The sequence below is a fragment of the Anser anser genome, assembly GCF_964211835.1.
Source record: "Anser anser genome assembly, chromosome: 8".
Taxonomy (NCBI): Eukaryota; Metazoa; Chordata; class Aves; order Anseriformes; family Anatidae; genus Anser; species Anser anser.
Genome location: NC_139728.1, coordinates 17,830,200 through 17,855,505, shown reverse-complemented (window position 1 = coordinate 17,855,505; position 25,306 = coordinate 17,830,200). Strand labels below are relative to the sequence as shown.

Genomic DNA, 25,306 nt, shown 5'->3' with positions numbered 1-25,306 from the left:
TATGTCTGTACCACACAGGTATACTTGGTACCCTTCTTTCAGCTGGCAGACTGCTCAGTACAGATCGGCCTGTCCCAGCACAGGCCTCTGAGAATACTTATCAGAAGCAGTTTAAAAAGAAAAAGTCATGTGAACCCGCTGTCAAAGGATTCTGTTTGAGTAGGGCAAGGTGGGTTGAAGCTGTGTTTCCCCCCTCATGCCAAAAGCAGAATACAGTGGAAGCCTGCCCCAGGAAGAGAGGATTTACAGCTTTTATTAGGTGTTACAGATAATCATAATATGCTTTTTCAATATGGATCAAAGGAAATATACACAATTAATGTGAACATACTGTATTACTAAATTAGTATTACCATGAGAATGAAAAAGATTTTTACCAGACTAGAAGACTGCTTATATCCGGCTAATCTATGTTTTGTGTTGTTGTTTTGTCTTTTTTTTAATTGTTTACAAATAGTCTTGCTATCTTGTATCTTGCAGTTCTACAGCTGAGGCACTACAGCACAGGCATCAAAAATCTCACCAGAATTCCCAATTTGATATATATACTATGACTAAGATTTAAAAAAATTAAATTCCAGACAACTTCAGTCTCAAATCTCTTAAGTCTCTTAAATTTCTCATAAATTTCTCATAAATTTCTGGATATCAAAAACCTCTAATATACTTCTCCTGAGGTCAATTAACCCCCCTAAATTATTTTTTAACGTATACCTAAAATACATTAGTAATTTACAAACAAGTTTCCAGGTTACATTATTAGAAAGTAAACAAGTCTTTGGTAAATACCTACTAATCTGTTCTTTACTCAGTTTAAAAAATAATAATAATTTTAAATCTAGATTAGCTGTTTGGTTTTTTTTTAATAATTATTTATGTAACGAATAAGGCTTCTATGGCGCAATGCTGAATGAGATGAAAGGGTATATGTAGAAAACCTGAATGATGCTTTCAGGTTACAAGTCCTGTTGTGTTCCTGTTCTGGCTCAGTTTCTTTTTGTGCCCTTCAGCCAGGCCGAGGAAGCTGAATCTGAATGAGAGCTTTCAACTGAATTATATTTCCAACATTTAAAGGTGTCAACAAGTCTAGAAAATACTGTCTAGTTAAACAACACATTCTACAGTATGTACTGGATTGTATGCTAAAAACTACAGCAAACCAATTAGTATAAGGTTGAAATAATAAATTATAGCTGCAGTATTTCCTAAAAATGTCTGCTTTACCACTTGTGTAGTAAAACAGAAAACCTATCCACTATGCATGCTTGCACAAGTTGTAGGTGACTGCTTGCTCCCAAAGGAAACTTAAAGGCACAGGCCATAGGTAATGTGAATGAAAGCTAGTTAACAAATATTGGCTTCTGTTTTATTACAAAAATCCAATTAGAAACTGAATGCATGAACTGAAATTTTTACTATTTGCATAAAGAATGCCTTCACTTTGACTAAAAGATACTATGCCATGTCCTTTAAGAAAAGTAAAAGCACTAAGCAGGACCCATAATTTCAGAGGAGAAATGAAAAAAGATATCTGTTTCAGGTTTGGCTTACAGAGTTTGGGGGATTATTTTAAACATGTCCAAGAAATTATCAGATTATTTTTAATAATTATTACAGTTTTACTGTTCTACTACATTTTTTTAATCATCTGTCTAGTTAAAGGATCAATTACATTTGAGACAATAAATAGTATACTTTACAATAAATAATATTCAAGTCAAAGTATTGTACATACAAAATAATGTAACACTGTAATAGGATCTTCAAGATCAATTTCATTTCTATATTCTGCAGCAAAAATAACATTTCTAGTAGGAATTACTTATAAACCTAGCAAGATCTACACATTCAAATGTGTGTAAACAGCTTAACAAGGTTTATTATGCTTCCAGAAAAGCTATGCTTTTACAGTAGTTTTTCAGCTAAATGTTATATATTAACTACCATATTATGATAACAGTGCTTGCATTTAGCTCCATGACAAATTGTGACAAATTGAAAAAAAAAATGGAGTGCTATTATTTACAAAGAAAAGTAACTTTTCTTTTGCTTCACAAGTGACTATATCTGTGTGTGAACAAAATGTTAGGGCGAGGCATTCCAGATGAACTGCAGCTAAGGTTGGACGAGGATGATTTCGTGATGAACTGTGAAGGTCCTGGCAACAAACACCTAGAAATGATATAGAAAAACACAGCCGAATTTACACATAACATTCAAGAGTGAAAGAATTAAGAGCCATACCCTGTAATTGTTGTATGTAGGAAAATATGTGCAATAAGCACTACTTATAAAACATACAGAGCACTAGGCATTAACTGACTCAGAAAACAGATCTTAAGGTCAGAGAGAGTCTTAGCAAAATTTCAGGATGTCATATTACAACCAAGTATCTTGCCAGTCTTCTTAAAGCAAGAAGGTAAATTAAACAATGGTATTCTGTGCAACACTACTATCAAACATTAACATTTCATGCTTTGTTCTCTGTTATTATAGTACTACTTGCTCAATTTAAATTGGGTAAAAACTGCAGTTGTTGTTAACTATGTTATTAAAAGTAAAGTTCTAAGAAAACATTTATTAGAGGAAAAAAATAGAATTATTCAGTTTTGGTTTCCTGTTCTAATTCCCTAAAAGTACACATGCTATCATCACCACTCTAGTAAAACAAGAAACAATGATGCTACAGCATAGTAAGTCACATCAGTGACTATTTATCCTTTAAAATTCAGGCAGTTATATAGCACGTATCTTACATAATACTACAAAAAAAATTTATCATGTCTAATATTTATTCTTAAATCTGTTTCATGTTATCATTTCCTAGTAGTTGCAGAAGTATGAGTACATATGAATACAGTAAGTGTGCAGAAATAACATCCACACTAAATCAGAGGTTCCTAATGAATGATGTCAGTGTTAGGATGGATTAGTGTAACACGTTGTATAAATTATTGCTTTAAAAATGTTGCATCATTCTGGTGAATCATACTGATTAATGACGAATAAGTTAAAACACTGATCCTACCAGTCACGTGTTATTATCAAATGTTATTATCACCAATTCATTTTTTCAAAAATTTACCAAAAAAAGTGTGATTTGGTATGGGTTGTTGGTGAGCTTGACAGTTCACTACCTCAGCAGACTGAGTCCTACATTTGCTTGATCTTAAAGTGAACAGTTCTGATGCTTCTCTAAGAATACTCCATAAGGTTACTTAGCAAGCTGTAAGGATCTAGCAGTAGATGGTATTTTTCCTCATTTCTTAAATTTTGAAACATGGGTGAATTTATCAAAAATGAGAAAAGTCTGGCTTTTTGCACAGTTTATTTTTCAGCTATTATTTAAATGAGGTTTTTGTATATTTTTTTGAGGTCTGTTGTTTTATTTATACTTAATTTTGTGAGAAAAAAATACATTAACGCACATTTACATTACTACTTTAATCTCTTCATCACATACAGTGGATTTACAGTTAGGATCTGGAACTGAGAACAAATCCAGAAAGTGCAAAAAGAACTCCGTTTTCATAGCTTTTTTCCCTCTCCACATAGAAATCTATTTTCCTAAATAAAGAGGTATCTATTTGCTAACTGTGAAGCCTTTAGTCATCAACACAAACCTTTAAAAAAAAAAAAAGTTTTCTGGTCAGAAAAAAAAAACAAAGGAAGTTCTTCAAATTAGATTTTATAAAGTCTTGATAAAATTAACTTCTTGTACATTTATTAAATTATACTATGATCTCTTGCACTTCACACAATTTTCCTGTCACTCAAGAAAACTGTTGGTAGTCGTGCAGTTTCTTACATAATTTAGAAACAGAAACCTAGATGATGGAAAGTGAAATAGTACTGTGGTTCTCCCATTTCTAGAAAAAAAAGTTCACTGTCTTACACATTGTGGGGCAGGCACCATGGGCAAGAGCATTTATTTCCACACATACTTTCATTTTACAGATTCAGAATATCATGGTTAACTAGCATGTTGCTTTATACATAGTAGAGATGGAGATTAATATAAAGCCATTAACTTCAGTCAGAGTTGTCATGCCACCACACTGCTGAAGAAATATCATTATCCAGGACATAACAAATCCTAGATTCCTCTAGCCTCTGAAGTTATGAACAAACTTCCATTCAGTGTCAAAATAAACACAGAAACCAGAGATGAAAAAGTCCTGTTGGATCATCCACTTCACTGCTTTCCAAATGCAAGATTGCTAGCTGCAGTACATAAGAGTAATCTCATCTGATCAGTTTGAATAGTTTGCGGTTGGTTATGACGAAAAATTTTCTGCAGTATTAACAGTAAAAGCAATAAAAACTTCAAGCCTGAAGATTTTCTACTCTTTACTAGGCTAAATGACTTTACCATATTCCTGCAACAGCTCAGTAGACGTTAATATTGAATATGATTTGTTTTGTGACTAAGATACTTCTACTTTTGCTACGACCAAATTCAGTTTCTAGGTGGTTTTAAATTATGTTAGATCGCCTTAAGATTCATATGACAGTAACAAATGCGTTCAGTGTATCAAATAACCAGCCTGAGATATACCAAGTACACAATTAAGTCATAACATAAATTTAACAGATAATATATCAAAGGTTCACTTTTCACATGGTATTTAACTCATAAAGCCCTTCTATGATATAGTGTCTGTAAGATGCTTTATATAAACAAAGCATTTGTAAGTTTATATACATAATAATTCAAATTGCCATTATGGATAGAAATCGGAACCTAAGTAATTTGAAACTTACATTTAATTTTCCATCTAAGACTGTTGAATTAGAGATCATCAACTCCCACAGTTGGAGCATTTCCAGTAATCCCTACACTGACAATATAATCCTTATTGTATCCGGTAGGAGAACTAAACCAGCCAATGCAGAATCAGGTAAGTGCCAAATATTTTTTTTCTTTTTTACTATATGATGCTGTTTTGCAAGGTTTGAAAATATATTTATGCTATGTGAGATGAAATAATAAAGCTTTAAAACTGTAGGTTTTGGAAGTCAACTTTGCAAAACTGTGCAATACAGTAAATCAGATGGCACTTACCTGACCCTTGGCTGGAGTTGTGCCCCTATAGCATCCCACTGCGCATGTGAAGCCAGAAGTATCATACATGTTAGGATACTTCTAAGAATGCAAATCTGGAATCACTGACTTTGAGGGATCTGAGGAGCGGAAGAAAGGAAATTTTCAGTTCGCTTTACAGAAAGCCTCTGCTGCAGCTACTTAGGCAGTAGGCAATCAAGACTTTAATAAGGGTAGTTTCACACAAATGCTATATAGCAAATTTCTTCATCGCATTTCATGAGTGAGCTAGAGAGCTTAGAATGAAAGAAGCAAGGACCAGGGGAAATGTTGGGGTTTACTGCCCCCCCCTTTTTTAATACTTAGTGAATGAGGCTTAAAGGGAAGTGTAGCAGTAACAGCAATATTATCTTTAATCATAATTTTGAATGAGAACATTGAAATACATACCTTGTATCATCCCAGCTGGGGCTAATTCCAGTCAATGATCCTCTGGAGCCCGATGAATATTTGTAAACCACTAGTAGGCAGTGTTTACAAAGCTGTACTATCCGTTGGCAACACTGGAGTTGCTCAGGAGTCACCACCTCTGCACTTTTACTGAATATGGTTTCCCAAGAGCTCCTGTTATGGAAACAGACACGACTTCATGTTTTCTGCCGCAGACTGCAATCTGAGAGCTTTACTGCTTTATATCAGATTTAACAATAAAGGAACAAAAGAAAATGCATGAACTTGCCTGTTTACAGGAAAAGAGAGTCCAAAACACATGTTAAAAATTTAATCTTCATATGTGAAATGTCCACAAGTCACTTTTCATTTGGTGTATTCCTTAAGTATTTATAGGGCCATTACTTAGGTTTAGCACGTAAAGATTTACTGTCACATAATTATATATGGTGTCTTACAACAGGAATGACAAAAAATACAATTTTTAAACAGGCTACAACCTGAATGCAAATATGATGTGATATTAACGAAATTAATGAGTAATGTGTTATTTCTAAACATCTACACAGATTAATAATCTTTACTTTTATTTTAAGTTCATGATACTAAGAAGAAGCAAATACTAAAAGAATATAAAGGAGATTAGTACGTGCTCTTTCTTACCCAAATAATCATAAGAGGAAAGTTTCTAAGTTTAGTCATTAAAATACTACTTATTGTTCCACCTGCTCATATGGGGTTGGTCTTTTTCTATTATGAAATGGCGGTGGTCTTCTACCATTAAGTGCAACTTGTGAGGTATATCTACAGAAGCGTTCTTTTTTGAAATGTGGACCAGAATACTTTTGTTTCCTTAAAGAGCCATTTCTCTTTCATAATATTATTATTAAAGGTAAACAAAAAAACACGTACCATACCAATGTGAGCCAGGGATGTTTTATCCCAGAAGACAAAAATAGTTCTGTGTACCCATTAACACCTGTGTTTGTATTTATGTTATGTTCAGTGCAGAAATCTTACCAGATTACAGACCATAATATATGTTCTAAAGGCAACATGGTCCCTGCGAAGACCTTTTTTTCCATCAAAACATTATCTAGTAGCACAGATGGCTTGTAAGCTTGAGGTTTTTTATTTGGTTATGAAAGAACCACTTCACAGAGTGAGGAAAATTTGCTGCATCCATTTTTGGGGTTCAGCATAGCATCCAGGATGATTTAGTCTTGTCCCACTGAGATCAGTAGTAGATTTTGCATCCCTGAGGTAAGAAGTTTCTTCTTAAAACGCTGGATTTTAGTACATATCAAAGAACCAGCATGTCTACTTCATCCTAATGAGATTTTTAAAATTACACTGTATTATGATGCAATTGTGAACATTAATGTCCAAAACATAAGTTGTATGTTTATCTAACTGATTTTTTAGCCTGGATCCCTAGTCTAAGTAGTATGTTTGAGCTGAAACCGTTCAGTCCTACAGAATTGCTACTGCACACACAATTTTAAAGTTAGAGAAGCATTTTTCTCCTTAATTCTTAACCATATAATGAATTAAGTAATATGGTTTCTAAGGCATCAAATCTGTTTATTTAATAAGCAGAATAATTATACTACTTCAGGAATTACTGCTTTCTTTAATGTATTTTTCTCAGTATTGTTTCCTGTCCATGAAATTTTCACATTTGCTATTATGTGAAAATTAATCTACTGTCTTCATTCTTTCCTCCACTACGTGACATCTGGTGGAAGCAGCAAGATGAAGTTCTAAGTATTACATTCATTCACCAGATTCACAGTGTTGCACATAATTATATTCTAATTTAACCTATAAATCTCCAAAATCTCTTGCTAGAAAACTCTCCTGATAAATTTCTTAAACTCTGGGCTTTGAGGTCTATAATCACTTTCCGACAGTTATGAGGGATTTTATCAGTGAAGAGGAATATGTGGCCTGCTATAATTACGGCTGACTATGACCACAGTGATATACAATTACCAAACAAAGACTGATATTTGGAAATCTATATGAAATCTCATTAAAATTCACACATATGTGTGTCTGTGCAATCTCCTCTATATGCTACACAGATTCAGTTCATACTCCGTTATCCTGCAGTCAATAAGGACTGGAGTACTGTTACCCAAGGAAGCAGTTTATTTGTTATGCTGTAGCTTTAGTTTCCGTACATGAGTAAGAAATAATTGAGCACTCACTAGATCCAGAGGAGAGTATTAGGCTTGGTTGTGCAATATTGTCAATTACATCTCATTCTTTTTAAAACCATCTGAAGTCAACTGGTTCTACCAGTTTTCTATTATTAATTTTATTTGTTTACTATAAAGTAAAACAACTGTAGCTTTATGAAACCATCTACATCAAGGTTATTTCACTGAGGTTTTCTTTGTTTCTTTGTCCGTTCTTTTTACTAAAATAACATGTGCCTAGCAGAGAACTAACTGCAAGAGGCTATGACCTCTGTTCTCTGGAGACATACATATTATTAATAGTGAAAGTGCCATATTGCTTGATATATTTTCACATACTTGTGTTGTTTCTTAATTAGCACGCTAATACTCCTTCCCAACACCCGTCCCCAGAATCTACATGTGCCCTACGTTTATTCCAATCTGTTCTTTCAAATGACACAATTAATGCTAAGGACAACTGATGAGAAGCTGGCCTCTGCTACAGGGTCGTCTTAAGGTCTGTGTTGAGGATTACATGGCAAGAGTGATGCTTGCAACTGAATAAACAGCCTACTGACGAGGTACAAACATCCTTTTGGTTTGCTTACTTCTGTGAATTTTGTACTAGGTATATTACTTGTGGAGTGATCTCTACAAATACTGAGTATTTGTATATTATTTTTACAGTATTTTTTAGAAATTTTACAGAGAACTCCTCTTACAAGGAATTTGATATTTGTCAAAGAATTTAGCTCCATTCTGTAGTCAGCTGAGTCTTGTTCTGCATGTACAAAGACATTGCTAGATGTGAAATCCTACTCTTCATTGAACTCTTCTGCTGGCTCAAAGACTGTTCTTCTGAGCCAAGTGAATAATTGAATTGTTCATTGTTTTTAACAAAAAGAAATAGTTGTAGAGGAAAAAAAATCTGAAAATTTTCATGCATATTAGAAGGTCTGCAAAAGGGCACACCAAAAATAAGATTCAAAATAGTAACAGCATTATTGAAAGAGAAAGTATTTATAATATTTTATGACAACAGAAATTGAACTTTGACTCAAGAATTCACACACCTCTTTTGGCATGAAGAAGAGCCCCTGCAGCTGTTGAGGATTATGCAAAGGAAACATTTTAGCTTGGAAACATGGAAACTTTCGATTGGAAACACAGCTTTTTCTCACTCCATGTTTAAAACTTTTGGAACATGCTGCATTCCCAATAGCTACCTCTAGCAAGTCTTAGGACTGACATTATCTGCATGTTCCCACAGCCCATGTCAGTGAAAAAAAAAAAAAAAAAGACTTAACAGCTCACACAAAAACAAACCTTCTACAATGAAGAAGATCATAGTAAAAGAAACAAACAAACAAACTGATGACTTTTTGGATACTCTCAGATCCCTCATTATTGTTAGCACATTTTTCTGTTCTGTCGGGAGACAATTGACAAGTGCACTACATGCATTCTCTACCTACGACAAATGACTATAAGTGAAGAATATGTTAAGCTGATTCCTTTGTACATACAATAGCCATCAGCACACTATGTGTGCTTCTTGCAGTTAATTTTTATTTAATATCTTAAAATACCTTATGCAAGCTACTCAAAACCCATCCTGTACTTTATACGTTGTATATATTGACAGAGAAAATGTCTTTTTGTATGCAATATATTTTATATTTACACATTCATATTTTCATTTTATCAAGAAGTTTGGAGGGGAGATTGCTTTATTATACCAATTATCTGTTTCTCTAGATCTGTCCTTACATGAATGCCATTGATTTCAGGAATGTACATTTTGAAGTACAGGATACTGGACTTTTAAAATACGGCCTCATCCTTTTTCTCTCCATTAAAAATTTTTATTTGCAACCCAAACCAAAACCATCTGCTTACCTCAGTGCGCATGTTTCCTGGTCTGCATATACTTAAATACCCACCAGTGTGTGAAACAGCAAATGTAATCAAGCACAAAAATTCAAACTCATTATTTGTAAATCACAAAACAGATATTGCTTTTGGCAAGAGATATCAGCTGCACCTGTGACCGAATTTTTCCCTTGCAAGTCTTAAGATAATTATGATTTTGTATAGGGTAAATCCACATTCGACAGTGCAGGCCAGACGCCTAAAAATTGTGGAGTATCCAATTGAAAGAGTCAAACAAAAGCTCAGCTGTTCTGAAAATTAGTTTATTTCCTTAGATTATTATCTTTGTAGAAACCTTACTAGATGTCCTGTTCCATTACTGAAACGGTTAGCCTAGATTATTAGATTTCTGATTATACTGTATGTTGTTTTAAAACAAGTTCAATGTATTACAGCATTCTCTTGAATGAAAATGAGCAGCAAAGTATGCCATCATTGTTTGTAGCTGTGAAATTATGAAGAAGATTAAAATAATAAGTAAAATGGGCTTACCCTGAATTACAGAAACAGTTCCACAGGCCTTGACCATGGCTCCAAAGTAAGCGATTAAATACACGGTTAAAGAGACGGTACAGATGTAAGTTTTCAATGTCTGGAGCCTTCCAGACATGCTGGAGGACTGCACGAACACTTGTCTTGACTATATCCAAAAGCTAAGAAAGAGTACTTGAATCAAGTCAAAGCAAAGGCAGATTGCAAAACCTAAAACCAACTGTTCTCTGATTCACTGCACACACAGCTGACTGCATAGCTATAAATTCTCACACATCTACATTTCATTTCTGTGCATTCATCAGCAAATTTTTATGAGACGCTTTTTCTGTCAATAACATTTCGGAAAACTAAATCAAAATGTTTTATTTTTATTGCTTTCCTATTTTTTTTTAGTCTGTTGAATACTAGCTAGTTTAAATGACAAAAAACATTTAAAAGGAAACAAAAATGGATGCAATTAAAGACTAAAAGCAACATAATTAACAACCCAAATATTATATACTTGAAGATTATCTCTTCTTCTTTTCCCCCTCCCTTTTTAAAATACCAGCTACTTTATAAGAACTAGAATGTCCTGAAAAGCTAAACCTGCTTTTGGTTTAATATCCATTGAAACTCAGCATTACCCTAGATCAAACTATTTTGGTTTAGCAGTAAACAGGGTAGCGAAATAAATAAGGAAAAAGAAACAGGAAGATTTTTAAAACATTATTGTTTATAGAAATTAAAGAGATTTATTATATACATTTAATATAATTTAATATATTTACATGCAAATGTGTAAAGATGTTGAGAAAAGAAAAGAAGCTTCTAAGCTGCATTCAGTGGAGCAGAGTTTTTATCCAGGAAGTCTTAGCTACTCAGACACTCATAGGCAGTTGTACATCCAACTCATCAGATTCCTCTTTGATACACCTTTGCACACCCCACTGAACTGGGACACGAAGGTGGGATTCATCACACTTGTTTTTACATCTGTAAGTTCTCTTAAGTCTTTTAAGTTTCCTCCATAGTCCCTGGAGGGAAACAGGCTGCAGAGCACCTTGACTTCTGTTTATTTAGATACTGTCACAAAAAACAGGAATAGGAAGTAGTACTTTCCAGAATACTGAAGTAGTACTTAGGCCCCTCACTGGCACTCTATACACTCGATATTTTCCCAGGAAACTGTCAGATGTGTATGACAAATGGATTCATATGGTTGAATATCTGACTCTCAAAAGGTGAAGGAGATTTAGTAAAAACAGTAGTGTAGAATTTCAATTTTTTTGGTCCTGCATAGCAAACTGTTGTTCATAAATAGAATTATTAGACAAAACTAACAAAACAAAGCAAAAAATAAACAAAATGCTTGCAGGGACACAGTAACAGTTTACAGTACAGAGCTTAGTGGGCAGAAAACCTGTAAGTGCTTGATAATGAAATATGTCATTTACATTTTATTTAAGGTCTTTTTTGAAGACCTAGGATTGTCTGCATGTATAGGCCTTCTGCTAATTCCATGCACGCAATTACTCAATGGGAATATAATGCTGTCCACTCTGTTGGGAATCTTTATGAATGCAGGTGTCTAACACTAAAAGCATGCCCATGATCTCTTCCTCCCAAAGAGTGAGATAGAAAGAGTAGTACATTATACACTAAGGAAAGTGATCCCATTTAGTGACTGCAGGAGCTATATCCATTTTTGGACTGCCCCACACTTGTAGGAAGAATCTGGATTTTCAGACATTCTCTTAACAGCATGACCCTACTTGCCTTAATGCTCATCAGGCAGCCTTTCCTTTGTGCCTCCCCTCCCCTGCCTAAGACTTACCCACAAAAATGGCCACTAAAGTCCCTAAATTACATAAAGGGTCAACTATACCTTTTTTTGCAATGCTACATTGACTAATTGTCATTTGTCTCCATGGGTAAAACAGAACAATTCCATGGAATATAACTCTCTAACTCACTAGTCTAAAAGACACGTACTATGAAGTATGATATTAAATGTGCAGCCCCCTTCTTTTACTTTAGCACCTGGAGTTAACAAAAACTAAAGACAGAACCTTGCATCTTAAAGCAAAGCTGCAGACTGCCAGGTAACACGGGAAAAAAAATCTTCTGTTCTGTTTTTACTGTGTTGACATTGCCAGCATGCCAGAGGGGAAATCATCTCAGTTAATTGTTCTTAATTTGCAAACACAGCCTCAATCATCCATTTAAGAAAAAGAGACAAGGCATTGCACAAGGGCTGGAACTTATGGAAACTACTGCCCCCCTTTTCTGAGCTAATATCCCTAGATTGCCTTCATCTTTCTGTTTACGTTAATTTGCATCATCAACATAACCAATTATTTAGACGTAACAGAACAAGATGTTATAAAAGAGTACATTCAAAACAAGATGTACAGACCCTCTGGTAACCATCAAAACACATTTGAAAGAAATTATATAAAGTGATGCAAAACAAAACAGTCACAACTCCTTCCATACAGAAGTCTCCTTTTCCTAAAAGTCTTGGGAGTCTAAATTTCATTTTAGAATGCATTGATTTCATTGGAATACTCTCAACTTTCTTCTAAATGCATCCTTTACCTCTGCTGTAATGTCATAACATTAGACACTGAGAATATGAGCAGGATTTTAATTTTTCTACATCACGTAGAATAATACTTAAGAAAATAGAGCTGTCAGGTATGAACACTGTGAAATCTAGTGTATTGCCCAGGTATTTTCTCCTCGTGTTTTAGAGTTTCACAGTTATTCTAAAGTACAGTGAAGGGGATTGAGTTTCTGTTTTGTATTTCACAAAGTTACGGAAAGTACCTTTGAGATAGATTCCTTACTTGCATAAATATTCTTCACCTTGAGCTCTCTTCTGCTTTACCCACCCCACTGGAATATAAAACATGCTTCTTCCAAATCAACAAAAGCTTACACATTTGACAGTCCTGAGCTGCAATGTCATTGTCAAAGTTAATCCATTTTTATAAACTACCCTTCTAAGAATAACTGTCTGAATGCTTGAAGGGATTGAGGTTAAAAACAGTTTTAAAAAAATTATTACCAGTGCAACCAAAGATGAAGAGCCCATTAGTGCTTCAGGAATTATTAAGTCTCCCAGGTTGTAAAAGATGTCCTCACAAGAACAGCAAGGAAATCCACATTTCTGGTTGTGTAGTTTTTACTAAAGTAAGTTTTTACTAATGACCTGGCAAATCAACCTGTATGATTTTGACTTTGTTAATGTGCCCTTGGCTTTACATGACTGTCAGTCAAATAAAGGACAATACTACCCTTTTATTGTAGACTTTCTGAAATAATGCTTACAGGATAAAATTCTGACAAGAAGGAAAAAATATATATATAGTAAGAGAAGAAAAAAGAGGAGAAAAAGAGAAAACAGGAATGAGAGAAAAGGGTGGAAAGAGGAGACAGACCGGGGAGAAAGAAGGAGGGGGGAAAAAAAGAAAAAAGAGAAAAAAAAAGACACCTTAACCAGTCCTCTTGGAAAGCCCTGTATCTCAGCTGCAGTGAGGGGCCCCATCTGGCAACTCCTACCCACACTCATGGCTGCATAGATTAAAGGAGGCAATTCTGGCAACACATCTCCAACTGCCCCAAAGATTTCTGCTGAAAATGAGATCCCCACTGCATATCCACAATGTGCATTTTGGGCCCTGTTAGCTATGTATCTGTCTCTCTGTCCTTTCCTCCCACCTCTCCTCCCTCCCTCTTCCCAGCAGCCCTTCCTCCATATGACCATTTTCTAAAAGCCCTCACTAAGCCTCTCTCCGGATTTGGACTAAAGGCTACAGCTGCCACATGCGCACAGTAATAAAGACTTATGTGCATGTATATTGGGATTGCAACACTCTTTCCTGTAATTAAAATTAGATCATTTTAAGCAAAGGACTATTAGGCAGAAAATTTCTAGGTATGAATCAAAAAATTACACAATTTCAGCCAATGAAAATTACACAATTTCAGCCAATAGTTGCTCTACTGATTCCAGTCAATGGCACAAGAAAGAATTCTGCTGTTATATTGTTGCCACTTGACACAGTTAAAGAATAATTTTGGTTAAGTTATAGCCTCCTACATTGTCAAGTTTGTCATGTCTAATTTAGTTTTAAAAGACTGTATAGATACATATTCCCCTTAATATCTGAACTTGATAATTTAACTGGAATAGTCAAATATTTTTCTATCATATGACATCAAATTAAATTAACGTTTTCTCTGTCCAGTATGAAAATAAAAGCATTTAATGCCATGTTGAATAAGATACAATTCGAAAGACTGAGGATCATAGTGCTGATTTTATAAAAGTTGAGATGAGGACCCAAAATTGTTCTTTTGCTCCATAATAATCGACCAACCTTTTCCAACGATAATATTTATCATGTGTGCAGCATTTTGATTAAGTTGCTTTCTTTTATGGTCTATAAAAATAGATTGTGAAACTGAGAAATACAGAGATTAAATGCCTGGAACAGATATGCTAATCCACATAATGTGGCAGTGACTGAGACAGAGAAAGACCCAAATAGTGCTTCAGGGTCACCAAAGTATTAACAATACTCTCAAATAAAATTTCTTCTACATTAAGGAAAATGACTGTTACACTGGGAAGATGATTTTGACTGACGTATGTTATGACATATAGATATGACTGACATACTACAGCATGTCAATTTTTAAACAGATTAAAAATTGTTTAGGTACTATGTACAATGCTAGCTACTAGATAGCAGATATGTGAAGACAGAATGGTAAACAAATCTAATTAGCTTTTGAAAGACTAAACCAGGTAGTTGAACACTAACAATGATAATAATCTTTGCTTGGCAGGCACAATTTTTTTATTTTTATTTTTTAATATGACCTGTTCTAATGGTGTGGGTCAAAGATCCAAATAATCAAGTTCAATATTACTAGTTCTAAGGGAGTGTTAATAAACCAGTCAGTAATTTCAGACCAGAAATACCTTTATCAATCAGCACTAATTGTTCATTTGTTTGCTCGTCTTCCACCAGCCTAATTTTTAAAGAATTTTATTTGCAATTACATTTCAGGATAATTATGTTTGTCTAAACATGGAGCATCATCTTTTCCTGCAATGGACTTAATTCATACATATGCTCATGATACTAGCCAATATTGTAATGTCCAGTCACTCCCAGCTACTGCTAAATACCAGTAGACACACCTCTATTTATCTACATCAGATAGTCTTGAGAAAATGAAATCTGTATCACTTACTTTTCGTTGCTTTACAGAATCCAGTTTTACCAACCAATATGATGCCACTTTTGTTTTATGATGTTTCCAATTATCCATTATCTGTAGTCATTGCAAAACACAAGATAAAAAAAATGTGCATAGAAACAATCGAAATCTGGCGTTTTATTTACAGACATTCCTAATGCTTAAAAAGCGTGCATATTTAAGATGCCTGTGAAAAGTTTTCTCTAAGAGAAATAGAAAAGATTTGCAAATTTATATGGGGGAACATTTGTAATTAATCCTACCATCTTTTCTACCTGATTTTTCAAGTCCTACACTACAAAGCAGAAAGAAGCTCGTCTTGACTGACACAGTTGTGATTCCTTCAGTACAGCAATAAGAGTTCAATAACGCATAACTGTTTATCAAATCAAATAATATTTTTTTTGCTTCGTAAAGGACATTAGACATATTTTGAAAACAATTCATTCAAAATTTCTATAAATGATCACGTGAACTGCAATACTGTGAATGAGAAATATTCTTCTATGATGTCTGTTAACAAAATAGCTTGAGCTATTAACATAAAATTTTCATTTTTTCTTTCTATTGTATTCTAGACCTATGACAAGTTCTGCCTAACTGACAACTAATATACAATTACCTGTTTCCTTCCATGATGAAATATTATTTACCAACAAAAACTGGTTAAAGCCATAAGAGAATTCTGCAATAAGAAAGCGCATTTATAATCATGCTACTGTTGTATTAAAAAGCACCACTAGATGGAGTGCATATACAAACGCACATGCTCCCATATATAAATAAACACACACACTCCCCATTTCTGAGAGAGAAAATTTAATGAAGGATTTTATTTCTACTTCTAGGAAGAAGAAACTAAACATGCTACTTATGAATGCGGTCTCCTAGAATGACCTAAATCATCCATCAGTACAGGACAATATAATTCCTTTCCACTGTGATGTAGTCACACAGGTTACTGGAGACATAATCAACACATTTCTAAGATTTTGAAAGTTTGCAGAACAAAGGGCATTTCCAACTGGATAATGAATTAGTTTGATGAATTCTAACACACCATGGACTGTGCTTACTACATCAGAATACAGATGTTAAATGACCAGATCCCTCTATATTTCCACTAGATTGAGAAAAGAACTTCTCTGTTTTCTTCTTTCACAAGCTGATGTTAGTTTCTTTGCACTAGATATTTACAAGGTATTTAAATACCATATATTTTTTCTTATATATCTGTATATTAGGCATTGCTTATTAATTCCACTTTAGATCAGGGATTGTTTCACATTTCTTTGAGGTGATGAGGCTCAGAGCCACGTTGGATATGAGAAAACACAAGCTGGCAGACTAGAAGAGCCAAAAAGTATGAATAGTGTTCCTTATGACCAGCAAGCTTCCAGCATACTGTTTTGAGTTCTCCAGTATGCCTATTCAAGAGCAAATTAAACACATCAGGATCTGTACTAACAGTATCAGATGAAATATAAACTGTTAATGAATTGTAACATTATTCTTAGCTTACTTAAAAGTTTTAACTTTCTACACAATGAAAAACTGTATTTTCCTAACCTTTCTGATTGTTTCTCATATATTTTATAGAGACATAAGAATGTTTTCAGTGCTGCTCTTTTAAGCTCAGAAAGCATGCAAAGCTCCAAGCTTTTGAAATCTTTTCAATTATCCTGAGTTATGGAAGTTTTAAGGCCACAGGAGCTCATGAATCATAAATTGAACTTTCTACTTTCCTTCATTTTAGTGGCTTAAACACTACCTAGCTTGTAATTCTTCTTTCTTATTTATAGATACTTACATCTTCTATAATTAATTCTGATTCTTCATCTGTTTTGCCTGGGAACTTCATTCTCATGTCATTGAAAATGAGCAGAGTCTCTTTTGTCAGAGCAACTTCTTGCTCTTTCGTTTTCTGTTGCAGCAAAGACTCATTCTAAAAATATGAAATAGAGGAAAAAATCCAGGTGTGCTATTAGATCACATATTGGGAACAAAGATGTTTCCTTGATAAATAAATATATAAATAAATAAAACCTCTAAACAGGGTGTTATAAAATGCATTTATGAAGTGTAGAAATGTAATATCTAATACATACCTAATATACACAAGTATGCTTTTCACATTAATCCATCAGGGTTACTTTAAGTTGTCAAGAAATGCAAGAAAATCAGAGTTTGAATGCATGTTTGTTTGAAAAAGATACGCTAATATATATTAGATATTCATGATGCCCACCATTTAAAATATAAACTTGAAATGCAGACAACAAATTTGGAAATTAAATTCAATATAATGAACAGAAATTATTAATAATAATAAACTTCATTTCAGTTCTGCACTGTGACAAATTTGATTTACAGTTTTAACAGAAAATGCCAATTACATGAGAAGTAAGGACATTTTGCTCCAATTCTGGTGAGTGGAGTTCACACATTGCTTTCAATATTTCAGGGTACTGTTTAAAATATCAGTGTTTTTCGTGCCAACAGCAACTTGAACCCATAGAGTACCTAGATAAGACCATCTCTGGAGGATTTGGGGTTTGCTTTTTAAAATCTAGAATGTAGTTAGAAGTATTTCTGATCCTTTTTCTTTACTTTTGCATATTTTTGTCCATGCAAAATTAAGTGGGCTTAATTTTAAGTGGTTTTTTTTCCAAGAATGAAATTCAAAATTTTTAGGCATTTCTAAATCTTTGTACCTTGTAAGAATGACATTACTTAAGGATACTTTTGCTTAAGTAGATGAAGAATATTTTCAAACATAACAAAATATTTTGATAGAATAATATAGCTGAAATGATAAGGTAGCAAATATTTACAAATCCACTTTTGATTATAACTGCTATAAAATAAGTCTGTAATTCCCAAATGTAAATCATAGAATCACAGGGGTTGGAAGGGACCTTAAAGATCATCTGGTTCCAATCCCCTGCCCTGGACAGGGACACCTCACACCAGACCAGGTTGCCCAAAGCCTCATCCAGCCTGGCCTTGAACATTTCCAGAGATGTGGCATTCACTGCTTCTCTGGGCAACCTGTTCCAGTCCCTCTCCACCCTCACAGGAAATAATTTCTTTCAAATGTCTAATCTAAATCTACCCTCTTTTCAGTTAAAAATTATTACCCCTTGTCCTATCACTACACTCCCAGATAAGAGTCCCTCCCCAGCTTTCTTGTAGGCCCCCTTTAGGTACTGCCAGGCTGCTACAAGGTCTCCCCAGAGCCTTCTCTTCTCCAGGATGAACAACCCCAACTCCCTCAGCCTGCCTTCATAGGAGAGGTGCTCCAGCCTCTGATAATCTCTGTGTCCCACCTCTGGACATCCTCCAATACGTCTATGTCCTTGCTAGGGACCCCAGAGCCCAATGCGTTACTCCAGGTTGGGTCTCATCAGATGGCTCATTCTAAACTTAGTTTCCATGTCTTTAGTATATTTGGATCTTACCAGCCTCCAAAAATGGCAATACATGCCTTTTTTGCTTGCCCAAAGGATTGAAAAACTAATACTTTAGCATGCACAAATTATTTCTTCTTAGTAAGTTATAGTTTATCAATTTCAATTTTATTCTAGCAGTAATATATAGTATATTATTCTTAGTTGCAAAAATAATTATGAACAGAGTTCCATTCACAATACAGTGCTAAATTATGAGTAGTTCTTATCAATTTTGTAAGTAATTTTATTCACATTATTTTAAGAAACATGACCCAAGCTCTATCACCCAACATAATTGATCTGCATATCAAGATCACTTCTGTAGTACAGCTTTCTCAATGAAAAAGTAAGTATGGTTTCTTACTAATGTTAATTTAAGTGAGCAGCCCATTTTTAATGTCATACGGTAAGAGACTGGTTTTAATCTTTCAGTAATTTGTATTTGATATAGAGTTAATGTGAGTAGAAAAATCTATATTAAGTCTGTCTCATTAAACTCTCGGAATACATCTTGATGATGAAAGGGTACTTTTTGAACTTGAGAAAGCTAATGTGATAAAAAATACCTTTAACATGTTGTGGTGAAGACACAATCTTAATGTCTTCCCAATTCTATTAGCTGACTTTAAAGATGGAAAACCATGTTAAGGAGTATTTTGCAAGATGTCAGCACACAATTTTAAAAGGGTTCTTTTTCATCATTTAGACAAAGCCTCACAGGCAAAACAGACAATGTGTGTTCTACCGGCTAAAAATGATGATTAGAGATCGTAAATACTATGAAGCACATTAATTAGCATTACAAAAGGATTTCTCACAGTCAAAACTCAACACAGTGGAGAAAGGCTGCAAATGTGGGTTAGAAGTGCCAATTTGTTTTGCCCTCTCTCCAGATGAATTATTTGGGTGATGAAATATATGGGTCAGCCACCAAAGGACGAATTGAAACACACTGGCATGAACACTCAATACAATACTGAATTAGGCTGGATATAGATCCAGCAAACACCGCCTGGGGGTAACTGGATGTGTGGTCCACCATGGAATGACAGAAGCAATGTCTGGGTTATGAAGGAGATATCAAAGAATATGACAGTCTGGTCACAACAAGAAAAAAATATAAAAGGTATATTCCAGAAATATACCGGTAAAGTGTTAAAGCACACAAAACACTGTTAAAGCACACAGATTCTAAACAGTTAAAAATCTTTATTTGCTATGATTTTTTTTCTATTAATTACTTAGTTGGACCACATAAATCTAAATGTTTGCCTGCCTCAGGGACAGGCTTCAAAATGAAAGTAGGTTTACCTTCACTTAAAAAAATAAAAAAAGGCTTCTGACACTGTTATTGCAAGAGCAAGTCAGTAAATCTTTAGGAAGACAAGGAACTGCCTATAGATTTTAAATTGTTAACTCTGGAAGTAGAGCTCTGCAGCAGTGGTACGGTTTATTTGAATCAGGTACAATAGGCTGCAAAGTAATTACGTCTTCAATGAAGAGCCATACAAAATCTTATTAATGTTTTAATCTGATACAATGCATTTATCCTAGGAGTATACACTGTTTTTCAAGTACTGATGTGTTTTTGTCACTAAAAATTTTGAAGGTAGGCAGATCATTATTCCAGAACCAGCAGTCCCCAAACAAACCACAGAAACTTTTTAAGTGGTTCATGCTAAAGTAATAACTTTCTACCTTTAAAACAGAAACAAACAAAAAAACTGTCTAGGAGAGAGGGTTTCTAAGCCACAAAAGCTCTACCTAAGATTCCATTTTCATAAACGTACTATCTGTATAGCTGCACCAGAAACTCTGGAAGATCACAGCTAGCACTCACTGTAAGACATGTAGAGATCTTACATTCCTGAGTTTCTGTTAAAATAGAATCAACTGTGTACAGTACATCAGGATTTTTGACATTGTAAAAATTATTAATGCATTTATAAAGCTTTAGAGAAATAGAACACTTTTTGAATGTAACTGCTTTGCTAACTCACCCCCGAAGAATTCATAGTTCCCAGGCTGGATGTCTGAGAGACTCTGGATGAAGATGGGCTGCAATTTAAAGAACGAGACCTATTCACTGAGGATGCACGCTGGATTTGCAGAGATGCTTTGGCCGAGAAGGGACGTTGCTCATGTGACTGCATATTCGATATTGAACGAGGGCAGCTTACAGAACGCCTTATTGGACCTGCAGATGATGTGGAGGGTGAATATGATGGAGATCTTATATTTTTAATTGAAGGTTTCCAGTTCATTCTACCTGCAGACAAATTAAAGGAATGATGTAATTACTTATTAGTCTTTTTACACCCATTTTTCAGTCTGTGTAACTAACAACACATATGACTATCACATTTACATCCGTTGTACAATAACTTACATTGACTAACAATTTTATATGCAGTAGTCATTCATGTCAGATCCTGTAATAACACATATGTTATATACTCTGTAAGAACATTTATTTCTCCCTCATAGTCAGCTTTAATCAGGTAGACTCCAATCCACGCACCAGATTTGAGACAAAGTACATATTCCCTATGGGTCAAAAAGCATGTGGCTACTATATTAGTCTTCTTGACTAGAAGAATATGGAAGAAAGAGAAAATGTAGTTGAAGGAACACATATTTGTAGACCTGGTCTAACTCATCTGCTCCTGCACAGCTGTAAGGTTTTTTTTTTTTAATTCAGCCTCCTACTAAATAAAGGACGCTCCTATGAAAAATAAAACTTTAGAAGTATTTGTGTAATTAAATGATGAAATTCTATGAGACGATACACCTCTAAAAAAAAAAAAGAGCATATTATATCTACCATGTTCAACAGAACACAGTCACACTAACACTCTGCAGTAAGCAAGAAAACATCTCATCAGAAACATATATATACAGATATATTTCTGTATCCCTTCTATATTCCAGCAAATTCAAGCTTAATGAAACTTTATTTGACAAGGAAAAAATAACAATCTTATAAAAAAAAAATCTAAGAGTAAATTCACAACATTTTCAACTGTAATCCAGATGTATTTTTTCCCATTGACATTCTTGTCAAAAATATTCATTTTTTTTCCTTTTTTGTTTTTTTAATTATTTTAGAAAAGATTTTAACGAAGATTAAATGAACAAACCACTGTTTAACTCTGAGTTATGACTGTTGATATATTCTGAAATACTCAAGCATTCTATATAACTCACCATGTAAGACCTGACTTAGAAATGGGGTAACTTCACTTACCTGATCGTTCCAAGGATTTATATTTATTTTCTTCAAGATCATATGATACTTTTTTCTCTTTTTTTTCATTATGATCTTCCTTTTCAGTTTCTTCTCCAGACTCTGACGTACTGCTACCACTATCACAGCTGCTATCACTATTGTAGTTCTTAAGTTTTCTTAAGGGCTGTGCACTTTCTGGCATAGAATACAAGGGCTAAAGCAAAATAAATAAATGCAAAAAATTAAATTCCTTTATAATACCAAAAGAACACTTTACTATCACACTATGTCTCTGATTCAGGGAGGTTCATTTGTAAATATTTAGACTGTCCCAAATTTTTAAGCACCTTATTAAACTAATGACACAATAATTCCAAACTTTCTCATACAAGTATCAGCATAATATAGTAAGGTGAAAATGTTAGTTTATTTCAAGTAGGATTTACACTACCTGATATATATTATAGTTTAAAACAGTGAATCAAATTTTACAGAACACTATTTGCAATCAGTTGCAATCCCTAACTGATATTCGCAATAACTGAAGCTGTGCTGTACCAGTGATCACTGTGAAGTAGTCATCAGGGAACTTCGTCTGGTACACTTCTGAAAGAGAAAGTGATTAATCCACATCCTGTAGAAGGCAGAATCTGGAGGGATATAGCAAGCGATGACAGGCGTCTTTGATACCCCATATGTACATGGGATTCAGTCTCATTAGGTAATTAATCTCATGCTATTACCGAGAGTAATGTAAGATAAAAAGCAAAAAGTAGGAGACAGAGAAACTGATGCAAGAACAGAAATGACGTTTTTTTTTTCTTACATCAGCAATGAGACAGACAAGTAAAATACAGTGTCCACCGTTATATCTATCAACCTAAGAGGTCTCATATGGTAACTTTTTTTTCCTAAGTTTTCATTCCAGTAATTGTCAGCTGTAAGAAGCTACGGTAATGGCTTCATCTTCCTAGTTGTCTAATGAAAAGCAATTAAATCTCCCATTAAAAAAAATACTGTAATTTCTGAACATATTTTGGATCAGTATGAAATAGAAGAAACTCTGAAGATGAATTTAAATTGCCTCATTATTTTAATATAATATAATGCACAAAGATTTACTGTGAAGGGCGATATTTTACAAATAAACATATGCTACCTAAACTTCTACTCCAGGCAAAGAAGGAAAGAGATTTCTCCCACTAACTTAACAGTGATAGTATGGTTATGCAAGCACAAGATGTCAAACTGGATAAGGATGAGTTAAAGAAGTATATTCCACTGTGGAGAGCCCTGGCAATTGTTCAAATTACAAAAATAGTATTTTGATGTCTATCTACCTGCCAAAAGGACAAATTAAGGTGCCTCAACACTTACTGCTTTCTCAAAACTAGGTATCCCAATCCTGAAATGGTATATATCATGGAGAAATAATATATTGATTAGACATTCTGGATGAGTTATACATGAAATAATGAATATTTTCAATTAAAAATCACAGGGGTTTTAAAGTAGATATTATTTCCTCTTATCATATGCATGTTTCTAACACTTTTTACAATAAAAAATAAGAACAGACTGACTAAGACTTTGCATCAATTAACCAAGAAGAATAAAAAGAAAAGTCAAAGAAATTACAGAAAGCAATGATGACAAATAATAGCCAGATCTGGGTTTAAACTGACCGCTTAAAAGTTTAATATTAAATTGCTTAGCAATTCTAATCACCTTGATTTTCCCCTTATGCTAACCTCGTTTTTGTTTGATTAGACTCATCTGATTTTATATAAGAAGAATAAAATAAAAGTAATTACTCATTTCCTCTAAAATACCTATGTTATTTTATTTCCTTACTTCTTTTTCCTACACAAAGAACCAGTGCAATGTAATAAACGTGGGAGAGTAAACCTTACAGTGTGCAAGTATAAGGTGCCCTCTAGAGGCTACAAATAAACCAGACATTTCCAGAAATAATTTCTGTTTAAGTAGAATTCAGTAATATTTTACTTGCAGACAAAAATTGCCTCCAAGCAAATATGGAATTGTTTTTACGTGCAAAATTTATTTACACAAACACACGCCCTCTACCCCTCAAATATATGTAGGTGTATGGACGAGGATCAAGAGGAAAACGCTTTTCTCTCTTCCTATTTTTCCAGCTACTCTGCACAGAGTCCTAAGTGTTAATTCTTCCAAGGAAGAGAGTGTGCCACGGCAAAGCATCTGACTTCCTAAACAGTAGCCTCTGTCAGTGGGCCAGCATGTTATGACCTTCCCAAACAACCTTTCATTTAACAGGACTTGAGGTGAAATATACTGGTTTGTTTTGTCTACCAGATCTTGCATGTGTTACTTTTTGGATACCCTAATGGATCTTTATTTGTAGTATTTCATGCTTACAAAAGATTAGTTTTACTTCTAGATTACTCTTTTACCTGATAGATTGACAGGCAATAGTAAATTCTACTGCCTACCTCACCAGATTTATATAGAGACAGATACTAGACACCATGTATATCATAGTAGGCCTTTACAAAGAGGTAGCCAATCAAATGCATATTATTACCTATATTCACCTTACTCCTTACAGGAAAGAGGTGATACTCTTTTGGTGCAAGATACAAGGACCATCCGAAACAGACATCCGTATTTCGAAGGGAGTGCAACTAGGGAAGTCCCCAGTCACATGCCTTCACTGTGTGTATGGCTTAAAGGATTGAGAAGTATACCAGGACCCTAAAAAAAAGATGCAGGAATGCATATCCTGTACAGCATGGAGTCTGCACACTGCAAAGAAAAGAAATAACCTCCTTCAATAAGCTAGTTTCATTTCCCTCTCATTTGATCTCATAAATTTTTAAGGCAAAAAGTGGGAATTCTGCAATATGCAGAATTTTTTCTCTCTCCCATTAATGCAAACAATGTTGATCTGATGGAACAGCTTCTAAGCTACAGAATCTATTTGTCTACTATAAAAGAAGACCACATCATATGATCTCTGCCAGAAATTGAGACTTCAACTTAAAACTAATTAAAAGAAGTTTTTCAGTTTGAGTTCAGTACTCTATTAAATGTTTATGGCCTCCAGCTTGAAAATGGCTTCTGTGCAACCAGTGTAGAGCTTATTATAGATCATCTATGTGTGCATACAGTCAACCAGATAGATGCTCTTTGAGGGCTGTTGGGAAAAGACAGACTTCTGGAAAAAGGAAAAATGTGACTGGGATGTTAAACTTGAATTAAGTGACCCCATTTTAAAGAA

At 34.3% G+C, this 25,306-nt stretch overlaps 1 protein-coding gene across 11 annotated transcripts in view; it reads right to left on the bottom strand.

The window, feature by feature from the left end:
• Positions 1 to 239: 239 nt before the first annotated feature.
• TTLL7 (tubulin tyrosine ligase like 7) overlaps positions 240 to 25,306 on the bottom strand; it is a 73,278-nt gene continuing 48,211 nt past the window's right edge. For 10 of the 11 annotated variants that reach the window (XM_083847256.1, XM_083847255.1, XM_083847258.1 and 7 more), the window contains 7 exons: positions 22,063 to 22,258; positions 20,816 to 21,084; positions 17,174 to 17,308; positions 15,358 to 15,438; positions 10,105 to 10,265; positions 5,495 to 5,668; positions 240 to 2,172 (listed from right to left, as the gene is read on the bottom strand). In XM_083847256.1, coding sequence (XP_083703382.1) covers positions 2,052 to 2,172; positions 5,495 to 5,668; positions 10,105 to 10,265; positions 15,358 to 15,438; positions 17,174 to 17,308; positions 20,816 to 21,084; positions 22,063 to 22,258 — 1,137 coding nt within the window. In that variant the 3' untranslated portion in view covers positions 240 to 2,051. Of the gene's footprint in view, positions 2,173 to 5,065; positions 5,185 to 5,494; positions 5,669 to 10,104; positions 10,266 to 15,357; positions 15,439 to 17,173; positions 17,309 to 20,815; positions 21,085 to 22,062; positions 22,259 to 25,306 lie in introns of all 11 variants that reach the window. The other variant, XR_014587648.1, reaches the window with a different exon arrangement.